The 24,291-nt window shown below is 46.5% G+C and overlaps 1 protein-coding gene across 3 annotated transcripts; it reads left to right on the top strand.

Moving 5' to 3' along the window:
• The first annotated feature begins 2 nt into the window (after positions 1–2).
• Positions 3–19,666, top strand: SNAP47 (synaptosome associated protein 47). Of its 3 annotated transcripts, none has more exons than XM_050309866.1 (5): positions 3–28; positions 5,971–6,523; positions 10,052–10,536; positions 14,195–14,325; positions 17,740–19,666. In XM_050309866.1, exons 2-5 carry the CDS (start codon positions 6,027–6,029, stop codon positions 17,884–17,886), a joined length of 1,260 nt encoding a protein of 419 aa, XP_050165823.1. In that variant the 5' UTR covers positions 3–28; positions 5,971–6,026; the 3' UTR covers positions 17,887–19,666. The 3 variants fall into 3 exon arrangements, with proteins under 3 accessions (XP_050165823.1, XP_050165833.1, XP_050165813.1); XM_050309876.1 differs by lacking the exon at positions 3–28 and adding an exon at positions 754–1,021; XM_050309856.1 differs by lacking the exon at positions 3–28 and adding an exon at positions 754–1,562.
• Positions 19,667–24,291: the final 4,625 nt, after the last annotated feature.

Below are 24,291 nucleotides of genomic sequence, written 5' to 3'. Positions count from 1 at the left end.
GAGCGGGGCCGGGGCCGAGCCCAGGGAGGTGCGAGAATTTTGGGGGAATTTGGGGTGGGAATGGGGGTTTGGGGGCTCAAACCGCGGCGGCTTCGAAATGGGGTCCCGGGGGACAGCTCGGGTTGGGGCTGGGAGTGGAGGTGTGGAATTGGGGCTGGGGGATTCGAACCGGGGTCGGTGCTGGATGGGAGGTGGGTGGAATTGGGGCTGGGGGCTGCAGGTGGGGTTGGGAGGACTCGAAATTGGGGGTCGGAGGGAGCTGGAATTGGGGCTGGGGGTTCGAGTTGGGGTGAGACGGGCTCGATTTGGGACTGGGGGGTTGGAATTGGGGCTTGGGGGTTCAAATTTGAGGCTGGGTGGGTTCGATAATGGGGTTGGGGGTGCTCATTGGAATTGGGGCTGGGGGGCTGGAGTTGGGGCTGGGGGGTTGGATTTGGGGCTGGAGGTGTTGGAATTGGGCCTGGGGTGTTGGAATTGGGGCTGAGGGGTTGGAATTGGGCTGAGAAGGTTGAATTGGGGCTGGGGGTTGGAATTGGGGCTGGGGGTTGGAATTGGGGCTGGGGGTTGGATTTGGGGCTGGGGGTTTCGATTTGGGGCTGGGGGTTGGAATTGGGGCTGGGGGATTGGAATTGGGGCTGGGAAGGAGCTGGAATTGGGGCTGGGGGAGCTGGAATTGGGGCTGGGAGGGAGCTGGAATTGGGGCTGGGGGAGAGCTGGAATTGGGGCTGGGGGGCTCTGACTGGGGATTTCCCAGAGAAGCTGTGGCTGCCCCTGGATCCCTGGAAGTGTCCAAGGCCAGGCTGGAGCACCCTGGGATAACAGAAGGTTTCCCTGCCCATGGCAGGGGGTGGAATGGGACGATCTTTAAGGTCCCTCCCAACCCAAACTGTTCTGGAATTCTGTGGTGTAGCAGGTGACAGGGTTGGGTTTGGTGTAAGGAAGAAGAGAAGGACTTTGTAGGGGGAAAAAGGAAAAGGAAAGGCTGGAAATCCTTTCCAGGATGGAGAAGTTCTGGCCTGGGGTAAGGAAGTAGCTGGAGAGGATTGGGATTGGCACTGGAGAGGAGAAGGAAGGGGGTCATGGAGGAAACAGGGGGGTCACCCCTGAGCTCTTTGTGTCTTGTAGCTTCTTGTGGAGAATCCCAGAGTTCAAAACCTGATGGAAGTGTGTCCTGGTTAAAAAAAAAAAAGGGGAAGATACAGTTGTTAGGCCTTGGAAACATCCTTACTGAGGGTTGTTGGGATCCCAGGAGCTTCCAACTCCTCCATTTCCCAGATGGTAGATTGGGAATAAAAAAATTGGGCATGAAAACTCCAGCCAGGAGGGAGGAGAGAAAAGAGATAAAATAGGAGATAAAAATAAACCCCAAACCCCATAAAATACAGGATTGTGTGCAGGAATGTTGTGCAGATCATTCCCAAGGGTGGGAGAGAAGAATCCAGGACTGGAATTTTGGTGGAAACCTTGCAAAGGGAAGGTGGCAGCAGCTCCTTGTCCTGGTGCTTGGAGCATCTCCTGGGATAATTAGTAACCCTCCCAATTAATTGGGGAGCTCACACGAGGTGAGTCACCTCCTTTTTATGGAAGAACAGTTGAGTCTCACCCAAAGAATTCCCACACTGGGGGTGACTCTGCAGGGAAGCCAATCCCAGCTCCCCGTTCCCAGTCCCAGCTCCCGCTCCTGGGGAAACTGTGGGAAAAACTGCAGCTTTTTGGGGGTGAAAAGTCAAAGTATTTGTTTAAAAATATTTGTGATTTCCACTTAGGCTGAGATTAATTACACCCCTTAATTCCACACGATCTGCTCCCTCCTGGGAATCCTAAAATCAACAAAGCCAAGTCCTTTCCCAGGGATCCTTGGGGGAATTCCTGCAGCGCCCACTGAGATCTCCCAGCTTGGGCATTATTAATAGCCCTTAAAACCTCCAGTTCCAGGGCTATTTTTAATTAAATACTCAAAATTCCATATTCCTGAGGTAAGGACTAATCACAGCTTGTTCTATCCCACAAAACCTGTTCAGTTTGGGTTTCAAACCTTATTTTCATGGCCTTTTTGAAGTTTAAATTTCTCCTCAGAGAGAGAGGGAATAAAAGGAAAAAGGAACGTCCAGATGAATGAAAATGTCATTGTACTGGGGGGAGGGGGGGAAAAAAAAAAAAGCCGGAAAAATGACTGGATTGAATTCCCAAAGAGGTTTTTTGCTTGGAAAATTTGCCCTCGGGCACCCTGAGGAGCTGAGCGAGCGTCAGGTGAAGGCTTTGAGGTCTCAGGTGAGTCAAAAGTCACGAGACCCGAGGTACAAAATCCTATAAATAGCCGGGGCAGGGACTGCTCTGCTTTTCCTGGGCTCAGAGCACTTGTTTTCCCTCGGTGTTGAATATCCAGCCGCTGTTTTTTATGGATTTGGGATTTTGGGAACAGCGAGAGCGGTGGTTTTGATACAGCTCCGAGTTGGTTTGGATTTGAAGAGAAAGAAACGCTCGGGGAGCAAAATTTTACCTCCTAAAAAGCGGCCCCAAAAGGCTCCCCGAGAATTCCCATGGCTGCACATCCAGGTGAGACTTCGGGATCTGGATTAGGATCATCCTGGTTTAGGGCACAGGCCCTGAGACTGCATTAAATATCAATATTTTGGGGGTTTTGAGGGAGAAATCTTGGCCTGCTGAGGAGCTGGTGGGGGTTTTGTAGGGCGGGGGCGGCTCCTGGGGTGTGAAAATGGGCTCCAGGATGAGATTTTATTGAAAAAAAATGGGATTTATTTGCTAATTTGGGATTTTTCTGCCTGCCTGGGCCTGAGGGAAGGTGGGAGGTGCTGCCAGGGAGGTTTAGGAGCTGCTTTTCAGGGGGTTTTTGTGTCCCTTGGGGTCTGTCCCAACCAGTGGTTCCAGGTTTTGCTCCTGTTCGTCTTAATTCCATGATTATTTTTATATATTAGTTATAATGTGTATTATAAATATGTATTAATATAGAAGGTAAAATAATCTAAATTAATATATCCTAATATATATGATCCATATTTTTATACTTGCATTTTATATATATATATTTATATATATATATACATATATATATATGTATGAAATGTATTATAGTATTTTCCTGGTCTATATTATGATTTATAATAATACATAATAATATAAAGTAGTAAATATATATTTTTTTATTTTTATACAGTATGTATTATGTGTACTGTTTATAATATATGTTTTAAACATCTATAATATATAATATAAAGTCATAATTATGTATCTGTTTATATCTACTTATATATTTTTAATATACAATATATATCATATATATTAATATAAAATATATGATATATATTAATAGTACATACTATAACACATTATATGATAAATATAAAAGTATTGTAACATTTATCATATAATGTATTAATCATATATAATATAATCATATATTATCATATATTATATTATAATATATGTTAATAATATATACACATTATTTATACTTTATATCTAACACTTAAAAATACATAATACACAATATAAAATAATAAAAATTAAATAATAAGTAAATATAAATATATAGAAATATATAAAAATAAATAATGAAAATTAATATAATACTATATATGCTATGAATAATATATAAATAATTATGGAATTAAGTTGTTGTGAGCTGGGTGCTGATATTTGACATTTTCCAAAAATCAGTGAAAACAGGAAAAATGATAGAAAATGTGAATTTTTATCATCTTTACTGTAATTATTTCACCTCTAGGCCCTGTATACTAAGTTAAGCTTATGTGGGATCTATAAATGATTAAAAAAATATTTTTAAATATCTATATATTTATAAATTTAAAAATTATTAATATAAAATATATGGTTATATATATTTAAATTAAAATATATGTATTAAAAGCATATTTAATTTATAAATTATAATTTATGACTCCTGATTAATAAACCCTTAACGTGATTTGCCTTCAGCTCTAATTGATTTCAGCACTAAAATGGTTTTTTTAAAGTGGTTTCTTTGTCATTTATAGTAATAAATTATTACTATAATAATTACAAACCCATAATAGGAACATTTCCCACTTCAATTATCCTGTCAAAAATATTCCCTGGATTTTTTTTTTGGAATCCCACAGTTGATTCCTCTGTTATTTGGCTGGTTATTAAAGCATTAAATTAAAGATCCTTAAAAAAGCGTTTTCCTTTTTCCCTTTTTGCGACAGAAAGAGAAATAACCTTGAAGTGGAAATTAAAATAATAAATAAATGGAAATTGAAATAATAAAGCACAAGAATTATAACACTCCCTAAATGTCATAAAATCAAACTTTCCTCCCTCAAATCCTTCTGATCAAACCTGTGTTGGAGGAACCACCTTGTTTTTCTCCGTGGGAAATTTATCTCCAAATTAGGAATTTTATGTGGCAAATGTTGGAGAAATAAATAATATTTCCCAGAATTTGGTTTTGTTGGCTGGAATCTGATTTAAATCCGATTTCTGGGGGCTTTTTCTCCCTCTCTTTGCTCCCAGTACCGTGGTTTATTATATATAATATATAGGGTTTATTATATATAATAATCCAGGACTGTGGATTTATTGGGAATTTTCACTTTAAACTCCAATTTCTTGGTAAATTTATGGCCTTTTTTTTTATTTATTTTTCCCCATATCATCTCTACAATTAATAATGAAAATAAGGTATTAAAAAGCCATGAAAATAAGATTTTAAACCCAAATTAAAAGGGTTTTTTGGGGGGTATAAAAACTGTGATTAATCCTTCTCTCAGGAATACGGAATTTTGAGTATTTAATTAAAAATATCCCTGGAACTGGAGGATTTAAGGGATGTTAATGATGCCCAAGCTGGGAGATCTGGTGGGATGGCTGTTCCCAGATTAATTGTGGGATGTCACTGGGCTGCAAACAGCGAGGAGTGAGATGGGACAGGGAATAATCCCGCCCTTGGGAACGGGAAACCTCTGGAAGTGTGGACAGAAGGCACTCCAAGGGTGTGCTCTGTTTCATCCCCCATCCCAAAGGACAGATTGTTTGGATATGAGGAAGTGACGGCTCTTTGTTTTCCTGCTGGGATTCCAGATCCCGGTGAGCAATCCCCGTGGGATTAATGAGTCATCCAAGAGCATCCCGTGCTCCCAGGAAGTCATGACCCATCCACGAGTGCTGTGAGCATTTCCCAGGACAAACACTGTGGATTTGGGAGATATTTTGGCTGCTTCTTCCACCTGAAGTTTGTTTGCCCTGGAAGATAATTTTTCCAAGTTGTTATTCCTAAATAATATCCAAGAGATAGTGACAATTCCTGAAGAATATCGATCCGTTTATGGCTGGGAGTTTCTGATCTTTAATCCTTGGGAATTCTGCTCAGGAAGTGTCCCTGCCCATGGCAGGGGTTGGATTAGAAGGTCTTTGAGATCCCTTCCATCCCAAACCATGCTGGGATTCCATGGATGTTCTGGAGCGTTCCCAACACACCTGGGTGTTGGGATATCAGAGTGGAAGGGGAAGGAGCAGTTATTCCTTGTAGATACCCACTAATGGGATGTGTTTTGGGATATCCTGGATTCCCTCCAGGACCTGTTGGTCTGTGGGAAGCTCCTGAGGATGAAGCGGGAATGGGAATATTCCAGGACATTAAGGCAGTTTGTGCTGCTGGGAATGGGGTGGCCAATGACACTGACAGTCCTTTCCAAAGGAAATACTCAGAAATGATTATGGAGCAGTGGATGGATTGAATTCCCAAATAGGTTTTTGCCTGGAAAATTTGTCCTCAGGCACCTTTAGGAGCTGAGCCTTGGAGCTCTCAGGGGAGTCAAAACTCACCCACATCCACCCACAGCTGCTCCCAAACCTATCTCAGATATCCACCTGGAATATGAGAGGACTGGAAGCAAACTATGGATGGGAATAACCTTCCTAAAGATTCCTGCTTTTTTGTTTGTTTGTTTGTTTCTCCTTTTCCCGTAGTTTCTCCCGGCGCTGAGAGCGTTTCCCTCGGGGAGGGGGATCATCCCAGCGAGCTGATGAACGAGGACATCCGTATCCACAGCTGGCCTTGCTCCTACTACCTGGACAGCGGGAAGCAATGGGTGTCTGGGAGGCTCTCCCTGACTCCCGTCGGGATCAAATTCACAGCTGACAAGACGGGCGAGCTCTTGGTCGACTTCCCCCTGTCCGGCATCAGCGAGATCAAGAAGGAATCTTCCAACCTGATCTTCAGCTCCCTCACCATCCTGGAGAAGAGCACCAAGCACTGGTTCAGCTCCCTGCAGCCCAGCAGGAATGTGGTGTTCAACGTCCTGGAGCACTTCTGGAGGGAGCAGCTGCTGGAGAGCCGAGGGGCGGGAGCGGTGGGAGCGGCCGGGAGGAGCAGCAAGGGCAAGGAGCTGACCGGAATGTTGGCAGGATCCCAGAAACGCCTGGAGGACACGGCCAAGGTGCTGCACTACCAGGGGGAGCAGTTTGACAACATCATCAAGGGGCTGGACAAGATCGAGGGGGACATGGATGTGGCCGACAGGTAAACGGGAATGGGAGAATCCGGGGGGTGCCGGGAGGGGGTTCCTTCCTCCTGCCGGGAATTCCACCCTGAGACCCAAGGGTTTTGGGTTTGGTCAGAGGGGATGGGACAGCTCTGCTGGGAGAGCTGGGATTGGGAGCCTGGAGAGGAGAAGCTTTTTTGGAGGGGGGGGGAATTAATTGTGGCCTTCCAGGATTTGGAGGAGCTGCAGGAAAGATGGAGGGAGATTGTTTACAAGGGATGGAGGGGCAGGACACAGGGAATGGCTTCAAACTGAAAAGCTGGAGATTAAGGTGGGACATTGGGAAGGAATTTTTGGCTGGGAGGGTGGGGAGGGGCTGGAATGGATTTCCCAGAGAAGCTGTGGCTGCCCCTGGATCCCTGGAAGTGTCCAAGGCCAGGTTGGATGAGGCTCTGAGCACCCTGGAAGGTGTCCCTGCCCATGGCAGGGGGTGGCACTGGATGATCCTTAAGGTCCCTCCCAACCCAAACCATCCTGGAATTCAGTGATTTTATATATAAACCTCCTCTTTCCTTCAAATAACTTTCCCAATCCTTACGAATTTCCCCTCCAACTGACAGAAATATCCACATCCCAGAAGTTATTAGTGAGTGGGCAGCTAATTAGGGGAAATATGGGAATTTCACGTCATTCAGGTGTTCATTAACACGGCGTTCCCACTTTTATTGGATGGCCTGGAATATTCCTGACTCAAAATCCTGGCATTTTGCTGCCTTTGGAGGAGTGAAGGAAGAGGTTTGGGGCCGGTTGGAGATCTGTTGTTTAACTGGAGCTGCTCCAGAACTCGAGGGAATGGTAAATACTTGGTGTTAATCAGAACCCTGTGGCTTTGCTGTCTGCTGCTGAACATTCCAAGGGGAATCCTTTGATGTGTTTTGTGTTCCAAATGGCCAGGGAAGGTCAAGAGAAGCGTTGGAATGTTTCAGGCTTGGAGGGCCTTTGGAGCAGCTCCGACACCTGCAGGGAGAAACGAAACACAATCAAAGCCTGAACTGGGTTGTTTTTGGAAGCAGCAGCTGCTTCCAGATGGATCAGCTGGAAAAGGGAAGTTTCCCAGTGGTTTTGGGGATGTTCTCCTTGTCCTTTCATGGAAAGCCAAAAGACTCAGAAGCTTCAGAGCTCGGAAAGCTCCGGGGCAACAAGGAAAGGGCAGGGAAAGCAATCCCTGCTCCTTGGTTTTGGAAGAGGGGCTCAGGGTGCAAGGGCAGGGATTGTTTGTCCTCCTGGAGCTGAAAAGTTGGGAGTCTTGGACTTCAAAATGGGAAAATAAAGGAAAGCAGGGAGCAAACGTGAGCTGAGTTTGGCCACGGCTCCAGGGGGGCAGAATCAGCTCTGATTTTATGCACAAACCTGTCCTGATTGCAGGAAATTTGGGAACAAACTGCTCCTTCCAGTTTGGGGAGTGTGTCTCCTAAAAAGAACCAGAGCCCTGTATCTGCTTCCATGTGTTTAAAGCCTGGATGAATTTTATCTTGCCTCTGTGTGTGGCCCCTTTTTTGGATTGTTAATCCTGGGTTTGTGTATTCCTGGATATTTCCAGCTGCTCTCAGATGAGCAGAGCTGAGTGTGGTGGTTAGAGCCCCCCAAAATAAGCAGGAATGCAGATCCTGCTTTAATATATTCCTAATAAATGTATTTTTAATATATTTTTTAATATATTCCTTTTAAAAAAATCGAAGTACTCCGGTGCAGATTTTCCTCTGTATCTACAGATGGATGGTTTGTTGATCCAGGGGGGTGATTCCACCCTGGAATACTGGAAAAATTGGCTGGAGGCTTTTTTTTAGGGCTGATTCTTGACTGGAAATCCCACAGGGATATCAATCCCTGGGAAAAGAGGGATGAAGTGATAAAAATTAAGGATTCAAGTTACCCAGATAAATCACCCCAATGTAAAGGAGGTTTAGATCATTGGGAAGGAGATTCCTGGAATTCTGCCTCTGCTATCCATGAATTCAGTGGCTGACTCCCAGTATGGCTTTTCCTAGGAGAGGAATCCCTTCCAGTGGATCTGTTTGTAAAACTTGGTTGGCAAACAAAGCCTGTTGAGTTGGAGCTTCCTCCTTCAGCCCAGACTTCACCCCATTAAACAGCACTGAAAAATTGCAGGATTTGGGAAGTTTTCTGTGGGAAAACGGGGATCCTCTCCTGGAAAACAAAGCCTTGCAAAAAGCATCCTCTAAAAGGAAATGAAACCAGGCTGGTTGGGTTTGTGGGATGCTGGAAGCGTCCAGTGGGAATGGGGGGGAGGGTTGTTGGAGCAGTGGATGCATCCCAGGGGATGGATTTGCCTCTTCCCATGCCCAGGGAAGGGGGATTTGAAGCTGCTGTTGCCTGTGTGGGGAGGTGGAGCTGTTCCCAAAGTTTCTTTCCAGTCATCCTGAAATACAGGATCATCTGCTCCCGGGATGGGTTTGGAGATGGGCAGGGAATGAGAGTGGGAGCAATGGAGCATCCAAGGAGCTGCCTCTGGCTCCTGGAGAGGGATGGAAAGGCTTTGGAGAGACCTTGGAGTCCTTCCCAGGGCCTAAAGGGGCTCCAGGAGAGCTGGGGAGGGACTGGGATGAGGGATGGAGGGACAGGACACAGGGAATGGCTTCCCACAGCCAGAGGGCAGGGAGAGATGGGATATTGGGAAGGAATTCCTGGCTATGAGGGGAGTGAGGAGCTGGAATGGTTTTCCCAGAGCAAGCTGTGGCTGCCCCTGGATCCCTGGAAGTGTCCAAGGCCAGGTTGGAGCAACCTGGAATAGTGGAAGGTGTCCCTGCCCATGGCAGGGGTGGCACTGGATGATCCTTAAGGATCCTTCCCACCCATTCCATGATTCCTGTGCAGCCCTAGGGATGCTACAGCACAGCCCATGGAAAATCAAACCAAACCTGCTGTTTTTCTTCTCCTCCCCATTTTTTTGGGTGAAAAGAATCCTGGTGAGGCTTAGACTCAAAAATCAGGGATTCTTTCATGATCCTTTCTTGGGAAAGGCCCCCAGGAAAAGGGAATGTCTGCCTTGGGAGCTGCACCAACACTGAGGGTGAGGGAGACTCTGGACACTGGTGGGAATTCTCTGCTGGACTTCTGAGCCTCAGTCTTAGTGGGAATTTTAACTGGGAATTTGGGTGTGGGGGCAAAGCAAAAGGGGGTATCAGACTGTGGGATTGAGGGATAAGGGAGCAGGAGAAGGCAATGAAAGGGATGAGGGGCAGGAGTGGAAAATTGAGGAAAAGGCAGTGTGAGCTGAGGAAAAGCCTGGAAAAATCCAGCTGGCAGTTCAGTTTCTTGCATCCCAACAGTGAGATTCCAGCAGTACTTCCCAATGTTTTAGCAGGTGAGGAGAAGCTGGGCTTTGAAACGGGTGGATCCTGGGAAGCTGGGAATAGGTTTGAGGGGTGAAATAACAGCGGGCTGGATTCGGGATTAGGGAATTGGGGATTTGCTTTGAACTGGTGGGATAACAGGACCTTCCCACTGGTTTTTCCCCGTTCTAACCTTCCCTTTCTCCCTGCCAGGTTGTTGACCGAGCTGGAATCTCCTTCCTGGTGGCCCTTCAGCGGCAAACTCTGGAAAACCCCTCTGGAATCCAAACCCAAGGAAGCGGCCGCGCCTGCCGAGCCCAAGAGCCAGGAAGGAATCATCCTGAGAATCCCAGTCATCGTCACCCACAGGACAGACTCCAATGCCAAGCCTGGAAAACTCACCCTCTTTTCCTCTGGCCTGGAGATCAGTGACTGCAGCGGGCAGGTGATGCACAGGTTCGAGGGCAGGGACGTGGACGAGGTCCGGGTGCACTCGCCCTACGAGATCAGCGTCCGCCAGAGGTTCATCGGGAAACCCGACACGGCCTACAGGCTCCTGTCAGCCAGGATGCCCCAGGCCATTCCCGTCCTGGAGGTGCAGTTCAGCAGGAAGATGCAGTTCCTAGAGGATGCCCTGGGCTTTGCTGGAGCCGGGAAGTCTCCTCAGGGGGATTTGGGCACCTCCATCTGGCAGGCAGGTGTGTGGGACGGGGGATCCCTCTGGGAGCAGGAACTGGCTCCAAAGGTTTCCAAGTGTTTTCCAACCCCAAAAATATTCCCAAGGCAAATCCTCCCCTCCCTGTGCCAACAGTGGTGATGATAAAATCCAAGGAATTGGGGCCAGGAAGTGGGTTTGAGGACCTTTCTCTGGCAGGCAGGTGTGTGGGACGGGGGATCCCTCTGGGAGCAGGAACTGGCTCCAAGGGTTTCCAAGGGTTTTCCAAACCCCTAATAGTGTAAAATATTTCCCAGGCAAATCCTCTCCTTCCTGTCACAACAGTGGTGATGATAAAATCCAAGGAATTGGGGCCAGGAAGTGGATTTGAGGACCTTTCTCTGGCAGGCAGGTGTGTGGGACGGGGGATCCCTCTGGAAGCAGCAACTCTGGCTCCAAGGGTTTCCAAGGGTTTTCCAATCCCAAAATAGTGTGAAATATTTCCCAGGCAAATCCTCCCCTCCTTGTGCCAATGATGGTGATGATAAAATCCAAGGAGTTGGGGCAGGGAAGTGGATTTGGGCACCTCCATCTGGCAAGCAGGTCTGTGGGACAGGGAATCCCTCTGGAAGCAGGAACTGACTCTAAAGGTTTCCAAGTGTTTTCCAACTCCAAAATATTCCCAAGGCAAATCCTCTCCTTCCTGTCACAACAGTGGTGATGATAAAATCCAAGGAATAACCCCAGGTGCCTTCAAACCCTCTGTCACTGCTGTTTTTCCTTTGTCATTCCTGGCTGGAATAGATTAATTACAATAATATAATAATAGATTAATTACAACCTGTATAATGTTATAATGCAATGATATAATACATAATTATAATTATAATACAATGATATAATAATAGATTAGTTACAACCTGTCCTTCAGTTAAATACAGAAAGTTTAACCCAAATATCCATGCCAGGAATTCAGTAAATCATGGGATAAACATCATATTGATTTTCCCCCAAAATTTTTTTCCTAAAAACCCCTAAATTTTGGCATTGTTCAGGTGTTTAAATTTGGGAGATTTTAGACCTCAGATTTGTTGATTTTAAGATTTCAAGAGAGACTGAAACCCATTCCCAACAATCAGCTCGACATTCCTTACTCCTCTTAATTCTCCTAAAATTCCAAGGAGTGTTTTTCCTTAGGTTTTTTTTTTTCTTTGTAATCCAACCCTGGCTTCATTTCATATTTCTCACTTAGGAATTCATTTCTATCACCACCCCTAAATCCTCTTTTTTTTTTTTCCCCCCCTAATTTTCAGTGACAAAAGAGCAGCTCAAGGCCTGGATTTATTCCCAGCATATTAAAACCAAGCAGAAAACAGGATAAAATATTAAATTAACATCTTTCTGTGCCCCAAACATCCTGGAATTCAGCAAGGGGGGGAGGGTATTTTTGAAGGGGGGAAAAAGCTTGGAAAAACCTTGTTAATTTGGTAAGGAAGGAAGTTTTGGGCATCTGGCACTTCAAAATCCAACAACAGCTTAGAGGAAAAACAACCTGCTTTGAGTTATTCCAGCAAATTGGAGTCCAATTCCTGAGGGCCTCAAGGCTGGTTATATAAAATCCTCTTTTTTTTTGTTGTTTTTCCCCAGCCCTCCCAGGTTTTTCCCGCTGCTGTGAGTCAGGGAAGGAAGGATTTTGCTCCTTCCCTGCTGCCTTTTCCCTGGTTTCCTTTGGAAATGGGCACGGATTAAAAACCCCCGGGGCTGGTGGAAATCCTGACTTTTCCAGCTGCACCAGAGCCCTTGTTTGTTTGTCCCTTCCCGGAGTTTATCCCGGTTTTCCTGCAGGCACAAGGGGGCACCCGCGGGCCGTGTTGGAACCTCGGGGAGTTGGTTTTTTTTTTTTTTCCATGGATATACCAATTTTTTCTTCTTTTCCCTAAAAGCTGAGGGGCAAAACCTCAGTGTTTTGCAGGAAAAAAATCTGTATTTTTTCAGATAATGAATTAATTTAGGGATTTATAGGAGAAAAATCCTGGCAGGGGAGGTTCATCCATCTTAAAATTAAGGATTTTACCCTCTTTACCCCCAGCTGTCACAACCTCACCTGGAGCTTCTGTTTACACCAGTCCTAAAATTCTGCATATCCCACGTAAATACTCAAAAAACCCACCCTTTTTCCTAAGATTTTTGGCAAAATTCTACCTGGAAGAGGAATTCCTGAGGGGTTTTCTACACCCCAGATTATCTGAAAGGATTTTCACTTCTTTTCTCCCTCTTTTTTTTGGACACGTGTGGGTGTTTAAACGCTCAGGGCAGCGCAGTGGGGTTTGGTTTATCCCATTTTATCTGGTTTTTAGGCAATTCCACCCTCAGGAATGGCTGACAGCACCTTCCCAGGATTGAAAAAACGGGATTAAAATCCTGCAGGGCCTCTGCAGCACAACCATTTAGGGCTGTCTGGGCCCTGCAGCTGAATTTTGGCATCCACAGGTTTTTTTGTCCCTTTAGAAGCTGCTGAATTTTTCCTGTTTATCCCCAAATTTGCTCTTTATTTGGAGTTTCCATCCCTTTGTTCTGAGGCTTTTTGTCTCACTGGAAGTAACACCAATGAAACCAAATTGCCCTTTAAAATATTTCTGCCTTCTTGTCCAATATCTCCCTAAAAAACTGCTGGGAAATTCCAGCTCTCCTTCCTCAGCCCACTCTTTGTCCTCGGATTGATGGAGATGGATGGATGGGTTAATTGCTTTTAAATAATTAATTAGCACGTGGTGACACTCAGCTGATAAGAAACACAACTTCCTCTGGCTGTTGCCATCGGGAATTCTGTCATTCCCTCCCCACTTTTCCTGGGAAGGACATCCAGTGCCATTCCTGCTACAGGCAGGGACATCTCCCACTAGTCCCAGGTTGCTCCAACCTGGCCTGGGACATTCCCAGGGATCCAGGGGCAGCCACAGCTTCTCTGGGAAATCCATTCCAGCCCCTCCCCATCCTCCCAGCCAGGAATTCCTTCCCAATATCCCATCTATCCCTACTCTTTCTCAGTTTGAAGGATCTCCCAGTGGTGGCACCTCCTGTGTCTCCATCCACACACAAGGTTTAGTCCCTTCTTCCTTTTTTTTTTTAGGGATGATTTGGTTATTAGGGATGATTTGGGTTATTCCCAAGTGGAGCTGAGCTGTCCCAGCCCCAGGTGGGATATCAAAGCTCCCTGCAATTCCTGCAGTGCTGTTTCAGTGGGGAAGTTTCGCTGTTCGAGTGTCCCAAAATCCCCACAGCTTCTGGAGAGCGGAGTGGGCCCTCTGGAATCCTAAACGTGCTCTGCACTGAGCACCAACTCCTTGAATTCCCACCCAGGGGACGTGGGACTTGAGCAACCAATTCTCCAACCCATCCATGAGCATCAGAGGATGTTCCTTGGGAAGAGTAGCTGGGCTTTGTCTTGATATTCCATAAACCAGGATGGTTTGGGGTTGGAAGAGACCTTAAGGCTCATCCAGTGCCACCCTGCCACGGGCAGGGACACCTTCCACTATCCCAGGTTGCTCCAACCTGGCCTTGGGCACTCCCAGGGATCCAGGAGCAGCCACAGCTTCTCTGGGCAACCTGTGCCAGGGCCTGCCCACCCTCCCAGGGAAGGATTTTTCCCAATATCCATCCGGGAACCGTCAGTCTGACCGTGGGAATTTCTCTTGCAGCCACAGGACTGCTGGCAGGGGTGGTGCAGCCTGGATCTCCTGCAGGGAGCAGGGAAGGGACGGACAACGAGCAGGTTCAGCTGCAGCAGCACGAGAAGGTGTCCCAGGAAGAGGCCAAAGAGCTCAGACAGGTAAAGTGGAGATGGATTTGCCAGGATTTGTTTCCCCTCCCCGTGTTTTCCTTAAAAACACACGTTTCCCTCATCCCAAAGTCGTTGTCCTAACAAAATATTCCTTCATAAATGTCCATGGGAATGTTTTAAAGCTCAGCCCAGCCTGTGGTAAAAACACCCTCTTCTTCCCTGAGAGACCTTAATCATCATAATTAATAATTATGATTGATATTTTCCAGGTATAAGCTGTAATAGATGTGGAAGTGAAGGAAAATGGGGTTGAAGGGGGAATTTCCTACCAGGAAAAGCAGATTTGAAAGGTGTGGAAGTTTGGGATTCACATGGGGCTCAGTAAAGTCCATATAGAGCCTTTGGGGTTTGAAACCCCTGAGAGCATCAAGGAAGTGACACCTGAGGAAGACATTTAATGTTTGGGAATGAGCAGGATGATGGATCATCACATTTACAAATAATTCAGAGAGTAAAGAGGGAAAAACAAGCATTGAAGACATCACATTTCATCCATTAATTAAAGATATGTGTTTATAATTGGTTTTTTCCTGAGCAATTCCCTCTCCTGAGGATTGGGATCTTTTATTCCTTGTAGTGAAAACACTTGTTTTTCACCAAAAAAACCAAGGATTTTGTTTCCTCTCCCTCATTGTTTGTGTAAGTCCAGCAGAACTTCCAGAGCTGGAGGAGAGGAATTTGTTGTGATCAAATAGCTGTTGCTCTTCCTCTCTCCTCCAGGGATAACAGCAGGTGTTTTCCAGCAGGAATTGTGGGGTGATGCTCAATTCCTTCCCTCAGAGCTGGAAGCCCTCGGTGTGATTTGGGTGCTCAGGGAAAGGACCTCAGCAGGAATTCCTGAGGGAACATTTATGTCAAACCCCACATTTTGTGGCACTGTGAGTGTTCCTCAACTGGGATATGGAGACAGAATCCTCCAAAATTCCAGTGGTGTCTCCCTGGGATTGACAGAATGTCCCCAGGAGTGGCAGGGGATGTGACAATCTTGGCCCCAGGGCTGTGCTTGGAGGGGCTGGATGTTCCCATTCCAGCCTTTTCCTCCTTCCAGAGCCTCCTTCCAGAGTGTTTATTTACCCTTTACGTGCCTTCAACTCAGGAAATCACAACTGTGAGCTCACAGAAAACTTGTTTGGTGGAGGAACTGCTCCTTCCAAGGGCTGGATCCCAAAATTTCCTCATGGGATGGCCTCGTTCCATGGCCCTGTGGGGGATCACAGACACCTGAGCTTAACACATGGAAAAGCAGGCCCTGGAGCTGTTTTTTTGGAAGGGGGGAGAACTGAGGAAATACTTTGGATTTCCTGCTGTGTAACTGGAATGATTGGGACCAAAATAAAAGGTGGGAATTAAGCCTGGGGAGCTGCTGAAGTCTTATTTTTTTTTTCCAGACCAGGAGTGTTCAGTCCTGGAAAATAAGTAAATAAAATCAGAATTCTCTGTCAATCCAAGAAAAAAAACCAAAAAACATGGGAGAAGTGTCCTCTAGGAAATCGTGTTGGGATTTAAAATCTTCCTGCTCCCTCCTGTCCCTGCCCATTCCAGCTGCAGCAGGAGAGGGAATTGCTTGGGAGTGACTTGAGTGGCTAAAAACGCAGGGAAAAACCAAAAATTCCCAGCTCTAGTTTAGGGAATCCAGCCCTGCTTTCCTGTCCCAGGGAAGGAACCTGCAGGAGTGTTTCATCTGGGACAGAAACAGGAGTTCTCTCACTTGGAGTTTTGGGAAGAGCAGAGGAAGGTGGATTAAGGTTGATCCAGAGTTTATTTTGTGTTTTTTGCTTTGGCAGCCAAATCCTGGCTCTGGTTATTCGTGTTTTTGGGATTTATGGGAAGGGCTGGGAGATGCTTTAGAAGATAAATCCCACTCCTGGGGGATTTCAGTCTGTGTCAAATTCCCTTCCCCCTTCCAGCCAGATGGGATATTCCTGCTTGTCCCAAACCAGCAGCAAATGATGGAATTCAGCCCCATGTGTGGATAAAGGAACAGCTTTTTGGGGGCTGATTCTGCAGATTCCAACAGGAAGTTTGCCAGTTATGGAAAAAAAAATAAATATAAATATGTGTGAAGTGTAGGGTTTTTATCCTATTTTACCTAAAGGTGTGTTTTGTTGGGACCCTGAAGTCCTGGAAGGTTCAGGAGCATCAGCTGAGGATGTAACTCCTGTCTCAGGCTGCTGCCAAAAGGATCCAGGGAAAGGAATTTGCACGGATTTTTCAGGTGGTGTTTGGATCTGCCCTTGGACTTGGTTGTTTGAACTGCTGGAAATTAATCCTGGAATATCCTGAGTTGGGATAGACCCACAGGGATCACCCAGTCCATCTCCTGGACACTCCAGCAATCCCACCCTGGCCCTGAGGGCGTTTTCCAAACACCCCTTGAGCTCTGGCTCAAGGTTTGGTTGCCCAGGTCTCACTTTTTTCCTTCTGATCCATCCACTGACACTTCTTTTTTTTGGTGAATTGGAGAAAAACAACATTTTCTGTCCTTTGAGTGGTCCCTGCCTGACCTTTGTGCCCCTTCAGCTCCCAACAGGCACACCTGGGGAAAAACCTCCTGCTCTGGGGTGCAGACCCACCAAGGAGGGAATAACAGCCAGGGAAAAATGATGTTTACACTGAATTTTACTCCTCATTTCCCCTCTGCCCCAAACAACCCCAATATTTCAGTTGTGAGTTCACTGTTGAGTTCGTTGTTTAACTCATTTTAATTCAGTTTATTAATTATTTGGTCACTGGGGCGTTGACCCCACCTGGAGTTCTGTGTCCAGCTCTGGGGCCTCCAGCACAGCAAGGACGTGGAGCTGCTGGAGAGAGTCCAGAGGGGCCATGGAGATGATCCAAGGGCTGGATGGAGCTCTGGAGCCAGGCTGGGACAGCTGGGGGGGTTCCCCTGGAGAAGAGAAGGATCCAGGGAGAGCTGAGAGCCCCTTGCAGGGCCTAAAGGGGCTCCAGGAGAGCTGGAGAGGGACTGGGGACAAGGCATGGAGGGACAGGATAAAGGGAATGGCTTCAAACTGAAAAAGTGGAGATTCAGGTGGGATATTGGGAAGGAATTGTTGTCTGGGAGGGTGGGGAGGGGCTGGGATGGATTTCCCAGAGAAGCTGTGGCTGCCCCTGGATCCCTGGAAGTGTCCAAGGCCAGGTTGGAGCAACCTGGGCTGGTGGGAGGTGTCCCTGCCCGTGGCAGGGGGTTGGAACGAGATGATCCTTAAGGTCCCTCCCAACCCAACCCGTTCCATAATAATTTAAAGCCCTGAAGGGGTTGGAAGGAGATGATCCTTAAGATCCCTTCCAACCCCACCCATCCCACGGCGATTTAAAGCCCCGAAGCTCCTCATTCCCACCGCTCCGTGCCTTATCCCGGCCATTCCCACTGGAAAGCTCCCAACTCTTTCCCTCTGGCAGATCCTGAAGAAGCTGAAGGGCCTTGCCCTGGAGACTGAGGCTGAGCTGGAGAGGCAGGACGAGGCCCTGGATTCCATCAGCAGCTCCGTGGACAGGGCCACGCTGACCATCGACAAGCAGAACCGCCGCATGAAGAGGCTCACGTAGCCCTGGGAATGGGAGTGGGAACGGGAATGGGAGCAGCAGGGAGCTGGATTCACCCCCCCACTGTTCCTCCACGGACACTTGGGCTGCCCTGGGAGGTGTTTGGGACGTCCTCACTGGAATTCTGGGCTGCTGGTGTGGAGTTCCTGAGGGTCTGGAGTTCCTGAGGGTCTGGAGTTCCTGAGAGTTTGCCTTTCCTGAGGGTTTGCCTTTCCTGAGGGTCTGGGAAGTGTTTCCAGGTGTTTTAGGATGAAAAAAAAAGGTGAAAACTTGTAAATAAAACCCCCGAGAGTGGATCCTCCACTGCAGCAAAGGTGTAAATACCACTGGATGTGACCAGACCTGACTCATCTTGGATGTGCTTTTTTTTATTTATTTTGCTGCTTCTGAGGGTGGTTTTTGTTGGTTTTTTTTGGAGGGGGTATTTTTTAGTGAAAGGAGCTGCTTTTGACACTTGATTGAAATTATTACAACCAATTAATTCCCTCCCAAGGTCTTTTGAAACACTTAATATCTGAATTAAAGCCCAAATACCCAACTGGAGCTCACTGGGGCTCTTTTTTGGGGGGTTAATGCTCAGGTGAGCAAATGATGGGGATAAAACCTCAGGTTCCCTCAGCAAACAGCTTTAATTCTGCTTTTAATGCACCCAGAAATTAATTTATAAGGGTGCTGAAGACTTTGGGGGAACATTTGATGGTCCTGCTACATTATTATTTACTTTTCTTTATTTATTTATTTGCACTAAGTGGTGATGAAACATTTCAGGAGTTCTCATTGTTTCAACTTTTATTCCTAAAATCAAAGGGACAAATGACAAAGTGGTGTCTGTTGGAGTTTCCAGGTGGGAATGTAGGACAGGACAGACCTTTTTACCCCCTCCTAAATCATATACTTATAGGAGAGATTCCAGGTAATCCATGGAAAACTCCCATTTCATCAATTCCCACTTGATTTCCCCTCTTTACCAGTTATTTAATTCAAAGTATTTGTTGCAATATATCCTTTTTTTTTTTTTAATAAAGTGTTTTTATTTTTTTAAATTAAATTATTCCGGGGTTGCTTTAAATCCAACACTTTCAGTGCAATATTTATAACTTCAAACTGTCTCTTGCACCTTCATTTTCCTTTTTTTTTTTTTTTTTTTCCAGCCTGAACCTGAAAGATAAATCCAGGAAATCCCAGAGAGGATTTCCAGGAGGTTTTCCAGAGGTTTTCCAGCTTTTACTCTCCCTTGGTTTGTATCCCTCCAGTGATTTTCCAGTCCTGGTTGTTCCTGGCATGCACTTTGATGCTGAATGTGGTGATTCTTCCTCTATAAATAAGCGATTTACTCTGAATTAAATTCATGTTTGGGGTGTTCCTGTTGTTTCCTCCCCCCAAATCACTGTTGTTTTACTGGGAAACCGAGACAAGGTTTAGACAAGGAATTATTCCCTGGATTATTCCCTGGATTTCTGAGTGTGTTTCGTGTGGGAACTGACCCTGGTGCTGCCTGGGGTGGAACCTCTGAGCTGAATTTTTCCCATCAGCATTCCCAAAATTCCATATTCCTTATTTCAGCCTTTAATTTTGCCTTTTTTTTGGTGCCATATTTTGAATTGTTGTGGTTTCAGCACCAGCTGAGTTCCATCTCCCTGAGCATCCCGTGGGTTGTTGTTATTCCAGGGTGTCCAAACCCATGGAATATTCCTGGTGGGAAGTGCCCCATCCCAGAGCTGTACATTTGCTGAATTCCATGTTCCACCTGTAATTCCTGCCCATTAAATCTCTTGGAAATCTTGATTTTGTCTCTTTGTGTTCCCTTGGCTGAGAAATAGCAGGAAAAAAAAAACTCTTGTGGGATGGGATTTCCTGGAGCATTTCCTGAAGGATTGGGATTTCCTGGAGCATTTCCTGTAGGATTGGGATTTAGGATGGGCTTGGTTTTAGTTTAAAAAGAGGGAAAATAATAGCAGGGGGAATATTCTCCAGGTGAATATTTATTGGATGGTGAAATGGGGGAATGGCAGCACAGGGAGGAGGCTCAATCCTGGGAATTGTGGCTCTGGAGCTGCTCCAGCTCTTGGAGAAGGGATTGGGAATTCCTTGGATGTGTTGTGGCCTCTTGGGACAAAAATATAAAGATTAAAATTTAATTCTGTAAAAATCCATCCCTGATATTCCCAAAAAATGTTCTGAGCCTGCTAAATTCTCTTCTCCCTTAGTTTTGCAAAAACATGGAAAGAGGGGCTTTGTCTTTAGGGGAAATAAGGGGGAAAAAAGTGAATAAAAGAGATTCCAACCCTAAAAATAAAGAGATTTTCCTTGGAAAATTCAGCTCCTGCAAAGCAGGCCTGGATTGGCCTGGATCGTGGAAGGGGGGTTATGATCCAGGGGGGTTTCCTGGAGGTGCTGATGAGCCTGAAATCCCTGGAGTTTAAAATCTCTTCCTTCATAGGAATTTGGGCGTCTCCTGTGGGATAAAATGCTGAGAGAGGTGGTTGGAAGGAGCTTTTTTTTTGGGGGGAAGTTAATGAGTTTCTCCAAAGCCTCAGGATAGTTTTGTATTCCCAGCTGGAAGTGGGGTTTGGAGCCTCCTGTGGGTGCAAAGATACATTTCTTTTATAAGGTTTCATTCCTAAAACTAGAAATTAAATTACAACCATTAATTATATAATTATTATTAATATTATATGTTATTTTATTAAGATATATTACATATTATATATTACATATAATAATATTAATTATACTTAATAATATTAATTATACATAATAATATTAATTATACAATTGTAACTGTTAGTTCTATATTAATAATATCTAATTATCAATTATTAAATTCTAATTAAAGCCAAATTAATGCTCCTTGAATGAAAGCACGAAACAGATCAGCTCCCTCTACAAACTGCTCTGGAAACAATCTTTAATCTGAGAAGAGATTTTAAATGTCTGTAACAGAATAAGATAGTTTAAAATTACGAGGAGCAGGAGAGTTTTATACCATCCAGCTGTCCAGGTTTTAATTAATTACTGTGCTCTCAAATCAGGCAGTTTTACCCCACTTCACACTTCATTTTTCCCTTCAAACTCCAGCTCCCAAGTTCTGGTGACCAAGTGCAAATCTGATTTTTCCTTTAATTGTTGGGATTGCAGAGGGGTTTGGGCTTCACATCCACACTCTAAATTATCCTCCCCACAGCAATAGATATAATTTTATATTAAGAATGATCTATTTTTAGATCCCCAGGGTTATCAAAACCCACCTTCATCTCTTTCCCATCAGATTTTCCCTCCCCACAGCAGCTGAGTTGCCCCAATAAGTGATTTTTTTTAGGCTGTGGCTGCTCAGGAAATGAAAATATTCCATCATTCTCCCCATTCACCGGGAATGTGGGCGGGATCAGCATTCCCAGGAGCCTCCTGGATCCTGGAACAGCGTCCCATGGAAAGGCATTTCATGGAGTTTTGTTGGATGGGACTCTCTGCCCGTGGCAGGTGGAAGGAATTTACACTCCACTGGCAGGAGCAGCTCCAGTCCCCGGGATGAGGGAAGGTGTTTCCAGCTCACCTTTGGAATGTTGTGTCCCTGGGATTCCCCTCGCTTTCCCAGCAATGGGATTTGGATTTTAGCTCCTGAGATGAAGTCGTGCTGCTCTCCAGGGGTGGGAGGGAAAGATTCCCGGGTCTGTTCCATGGCAAAGTGGGAAGCAGAAGGTGAAATCATGGGATGGTTTGGGTTGGAAAAGACCTCTCAGATCCTGGAATCCAACCATGACCCAGCACTGCTGGGGAAATGCGGGCTGGGGGTGGTTCAGCCTGGCTTGGTGAGACCTCCATCCCCAGGGGGATTCATTCCTGCTCCTCATCAGTGTTCACACTCTCTCTCCATGAGCCTGGATCACAGAATCATGGAATCAACTGGGCTGGAAAAGCCCTCTGGGATCATCCAGTCCAACCCTCGCTCCAACCCTAGCCCATGGCACTGATGCCACATCCAGCCTGTCCTTAAACACCTCCAGGGATGGGGAATCCACTCCCTGCCTGGGCAGCCCATTCCAATGGCTGAGCACTCTCCATGGAAAGGATTGAGGTCTCCCCTGAGCCTCCTCCTGTCCAGGCTGAGCCCCCCCAGCTCCCTCAGCCTCTCCTCATGGGAATTGTGCTCCAGTCCCTCGGGGTTGTTGCAGGGTCGGTGGGGGAGCTGAGCAGCTCCAGGGGACAATTCCACCTGCCCTGCAGAGGAGGAGCTGCCCCCTGGTCACATCTGTCCCTGTCCCTGTCCCTTGGTGACAGAAGAGCAGAGGGGGCTACAGCTCAAAACCTGAGGTGAGACAAACCCTGAGCATCTAAAGACGTGGAGCTGTTGGAACAATTCCAGAGGAGGCCCCGGAGCTGCTGCCAGGGCTGGAGCCCTCTGCTCTGGAGCCAGGCTGGGACAGCTGGGGGGGTTCCCCTGGAGAAGGGAAGGATCCAGGGAGACCTGAGAGCCCCTTGCAGGGCCTAAAGGGGCTCCAGGAGAGCTGGAGCTGGCACAGGTTGCCCAGAGAAGCTGTGGCTGCCCCTGGATCCCTGGGAGTGTCCAAGGCCAGGTTGGAGCAACCTGGGACAGTGGGAGGTGTCCCTGCCCGTGGAACTGGATGATTTTTCAGTTCCCTCCCAACCAAACCATTCTGGGGTTCTAAATGATGCAAGCCAGGCCTGTGAGCTGAAGCAGAGCAGCTCAACATCCCTGCACAGGATAAATGTGGCAACATTCCCAAAGGGATGCAAATCTATCAAAGAAAGCCCAACTCACTCAGTGTTTCCAAGGCTTGGCCTCCAAGTCAAACAAGAACTCAGAATCCTGAAAAAAAACCATTATTTGAGGCTGCTGTCACCCCTCAGACTGACTCCCAGCTGCCACTGCAAACTCCATATGTATTTACACCCACTTGGAAATTTCTCACTCTTATTAAAAAGAGTAAAATTCAGTGGGTTTGGTGAAATATTAAACCCACATCCACTGGGTTGGAGCTCAGTGTTTGCACTGGCCAAAAAAAAATCACTTCTGGGGCCTTCAGTGAATCCAGCAAAGCTGCAAAGGATTTGTGTCCACTGGGATTGAGAGGAATAATCAAGGGAATAGAGGAATTCACAGGAAGAGTGATGGGGAATTCCACAGGACGCTGATTAGTCAGTTATTTCAGGGTTAATTAACACACATCCATTCCATGAGTGGATTTTGTTCTCTCCTGGCAGTCAAATCCATGACCTGAAATTAAAATCATGGAATGTGATGGAGTGATAGGAAAAGGGGGAATGGCTTCAAACTGAAAAACTGGAGATTAAGGTGGGATATTGGGAAGGAATTGTTTGCTGGGAGGGTGGGGAGGGACTGGAATGGAATTCCCAGAGAAGCTGTGGCTGCCCCTGGATCCCTGGAAGTGTCCAAGGCCAGGTTGGAGCAACCTGGGCTGGTGGAAGGTGTCCCTGCCCATGGCAGGGGGTGGAATGAGATGACCTTTAAGGTCCCTTCCAACCCAAACCATTCCATGATTCCAAGATCTCCAGGAGCAGCTGAGTGATGCCCGTAGATCATCTTGCACAAGAGAACATCTACAACCCAAATAAATCCACTTTTCCAGTCCTACCTCCCCATCCCTCTGCTCTGCCCAAATCCAGCCACAATTTTTACCTCCTCCTTTTTTTTTTTCTTTTAATTTCTTTTTTTTTTTATTTAATAATTTAGCCCAAGGTACTTCTCTGTAAATTCAAACAGTGGTTTTTTTTTTCCCTATGATTTCCAGTTCTTTATAAAGAGATGAAAAAAAACCACCTTCCAACAGCGACCAAAGCCAAGGAGAAATGGGGGGAAAAAAAAAATCCTTTCTCCAGGGGTGTTTTTGATTAGCTCAGGTTCTCCCTGCCCTTTGTTTTTCTGACAAGGTGCAAAACGCTGCATTTCAGAGGCTTTGCACCTCTTCCTCCCGCTTTCCCCCCTCCCCTTTCCCTTCATCCCGCTGCCCCCTCCGCTTGGAATCCTTTCCCTCCTGGTCCGGGATAACACCCCGCGGGCTTTCTGTCACAAAACACAAACCCCTCGCTCCGAAAGGAGCCCGAGCTGCGAGAGAGGAGCCAAAAGCAACTGGAAATGAAGCTGGCAAAGCGTGAATTGAGCAGTGTGTGGAAAACCCTGAGGACACGGGGGATGCTTGGCACCGGGTGGGACTGCGGGATTTTCACTCTCCGGGTCACAACGGGCTGTGGCTCCTTCCCCAGACTGTTCCTGCTCCTTCTGGCTCGTGTTTTCTGCACTTGACTCATCCCTGGGCAGCGTTTTCCCACCTCGGGGTGGGTGGAAAGGCTTTGGAGAGGATGTGGGGAGGGGGATTAGGGAAGGAGGAGATCCTGAATCCAGGACTCTCTGGGCTCCTTTTGCAGTCC

The sequence above is a fragment of the Myiozetetes cayanensis genome, unplaced genomic scaffold (assembly GCF_022539395.1).
Source record: "Myiozetetes cayanensis isolate MyiCay16 unplaced genomic scaffold, myiCay2020 scf1, whole genome shotgun sequence".
Lineage (NCBI taxonomy): Eukaryota > Metazoa > Chordata > Aves > Passeriformes > Tyrannidae > Myiozetetes > Myiozetetes cayanensis.
Note: the sequence above shows the minus strand (reverse complement) of the source record. Positions and strands in the feature narration are given on the sequence as shown.

Excerpts from the sequence above, each read along its gene's own strand:
- SNAP47 (XM_050309866.1), top strand. The coding sequence starts at position 6,027 with ATGAACGAGGACATCCGTATCCACAGCTGGCCTTGCTCCTACTACCTG. Across the intron at positions 6,524-10,051 it reads GACATGGATGTGGCCGACAG|GTTGTTGACCGAGCTGGAAT; the intron begins GTAAACGGGAAT and ends TCTCCCTGCCAG. Across the intron at positions 14,326-17,739 it reads AGGCCAAAGAGCTCAGACAG|ATCCTGAAGAAGCTGAAGGG; the intron begins GTAAAGTGGAGA and ends TCCCTCTGGCAG.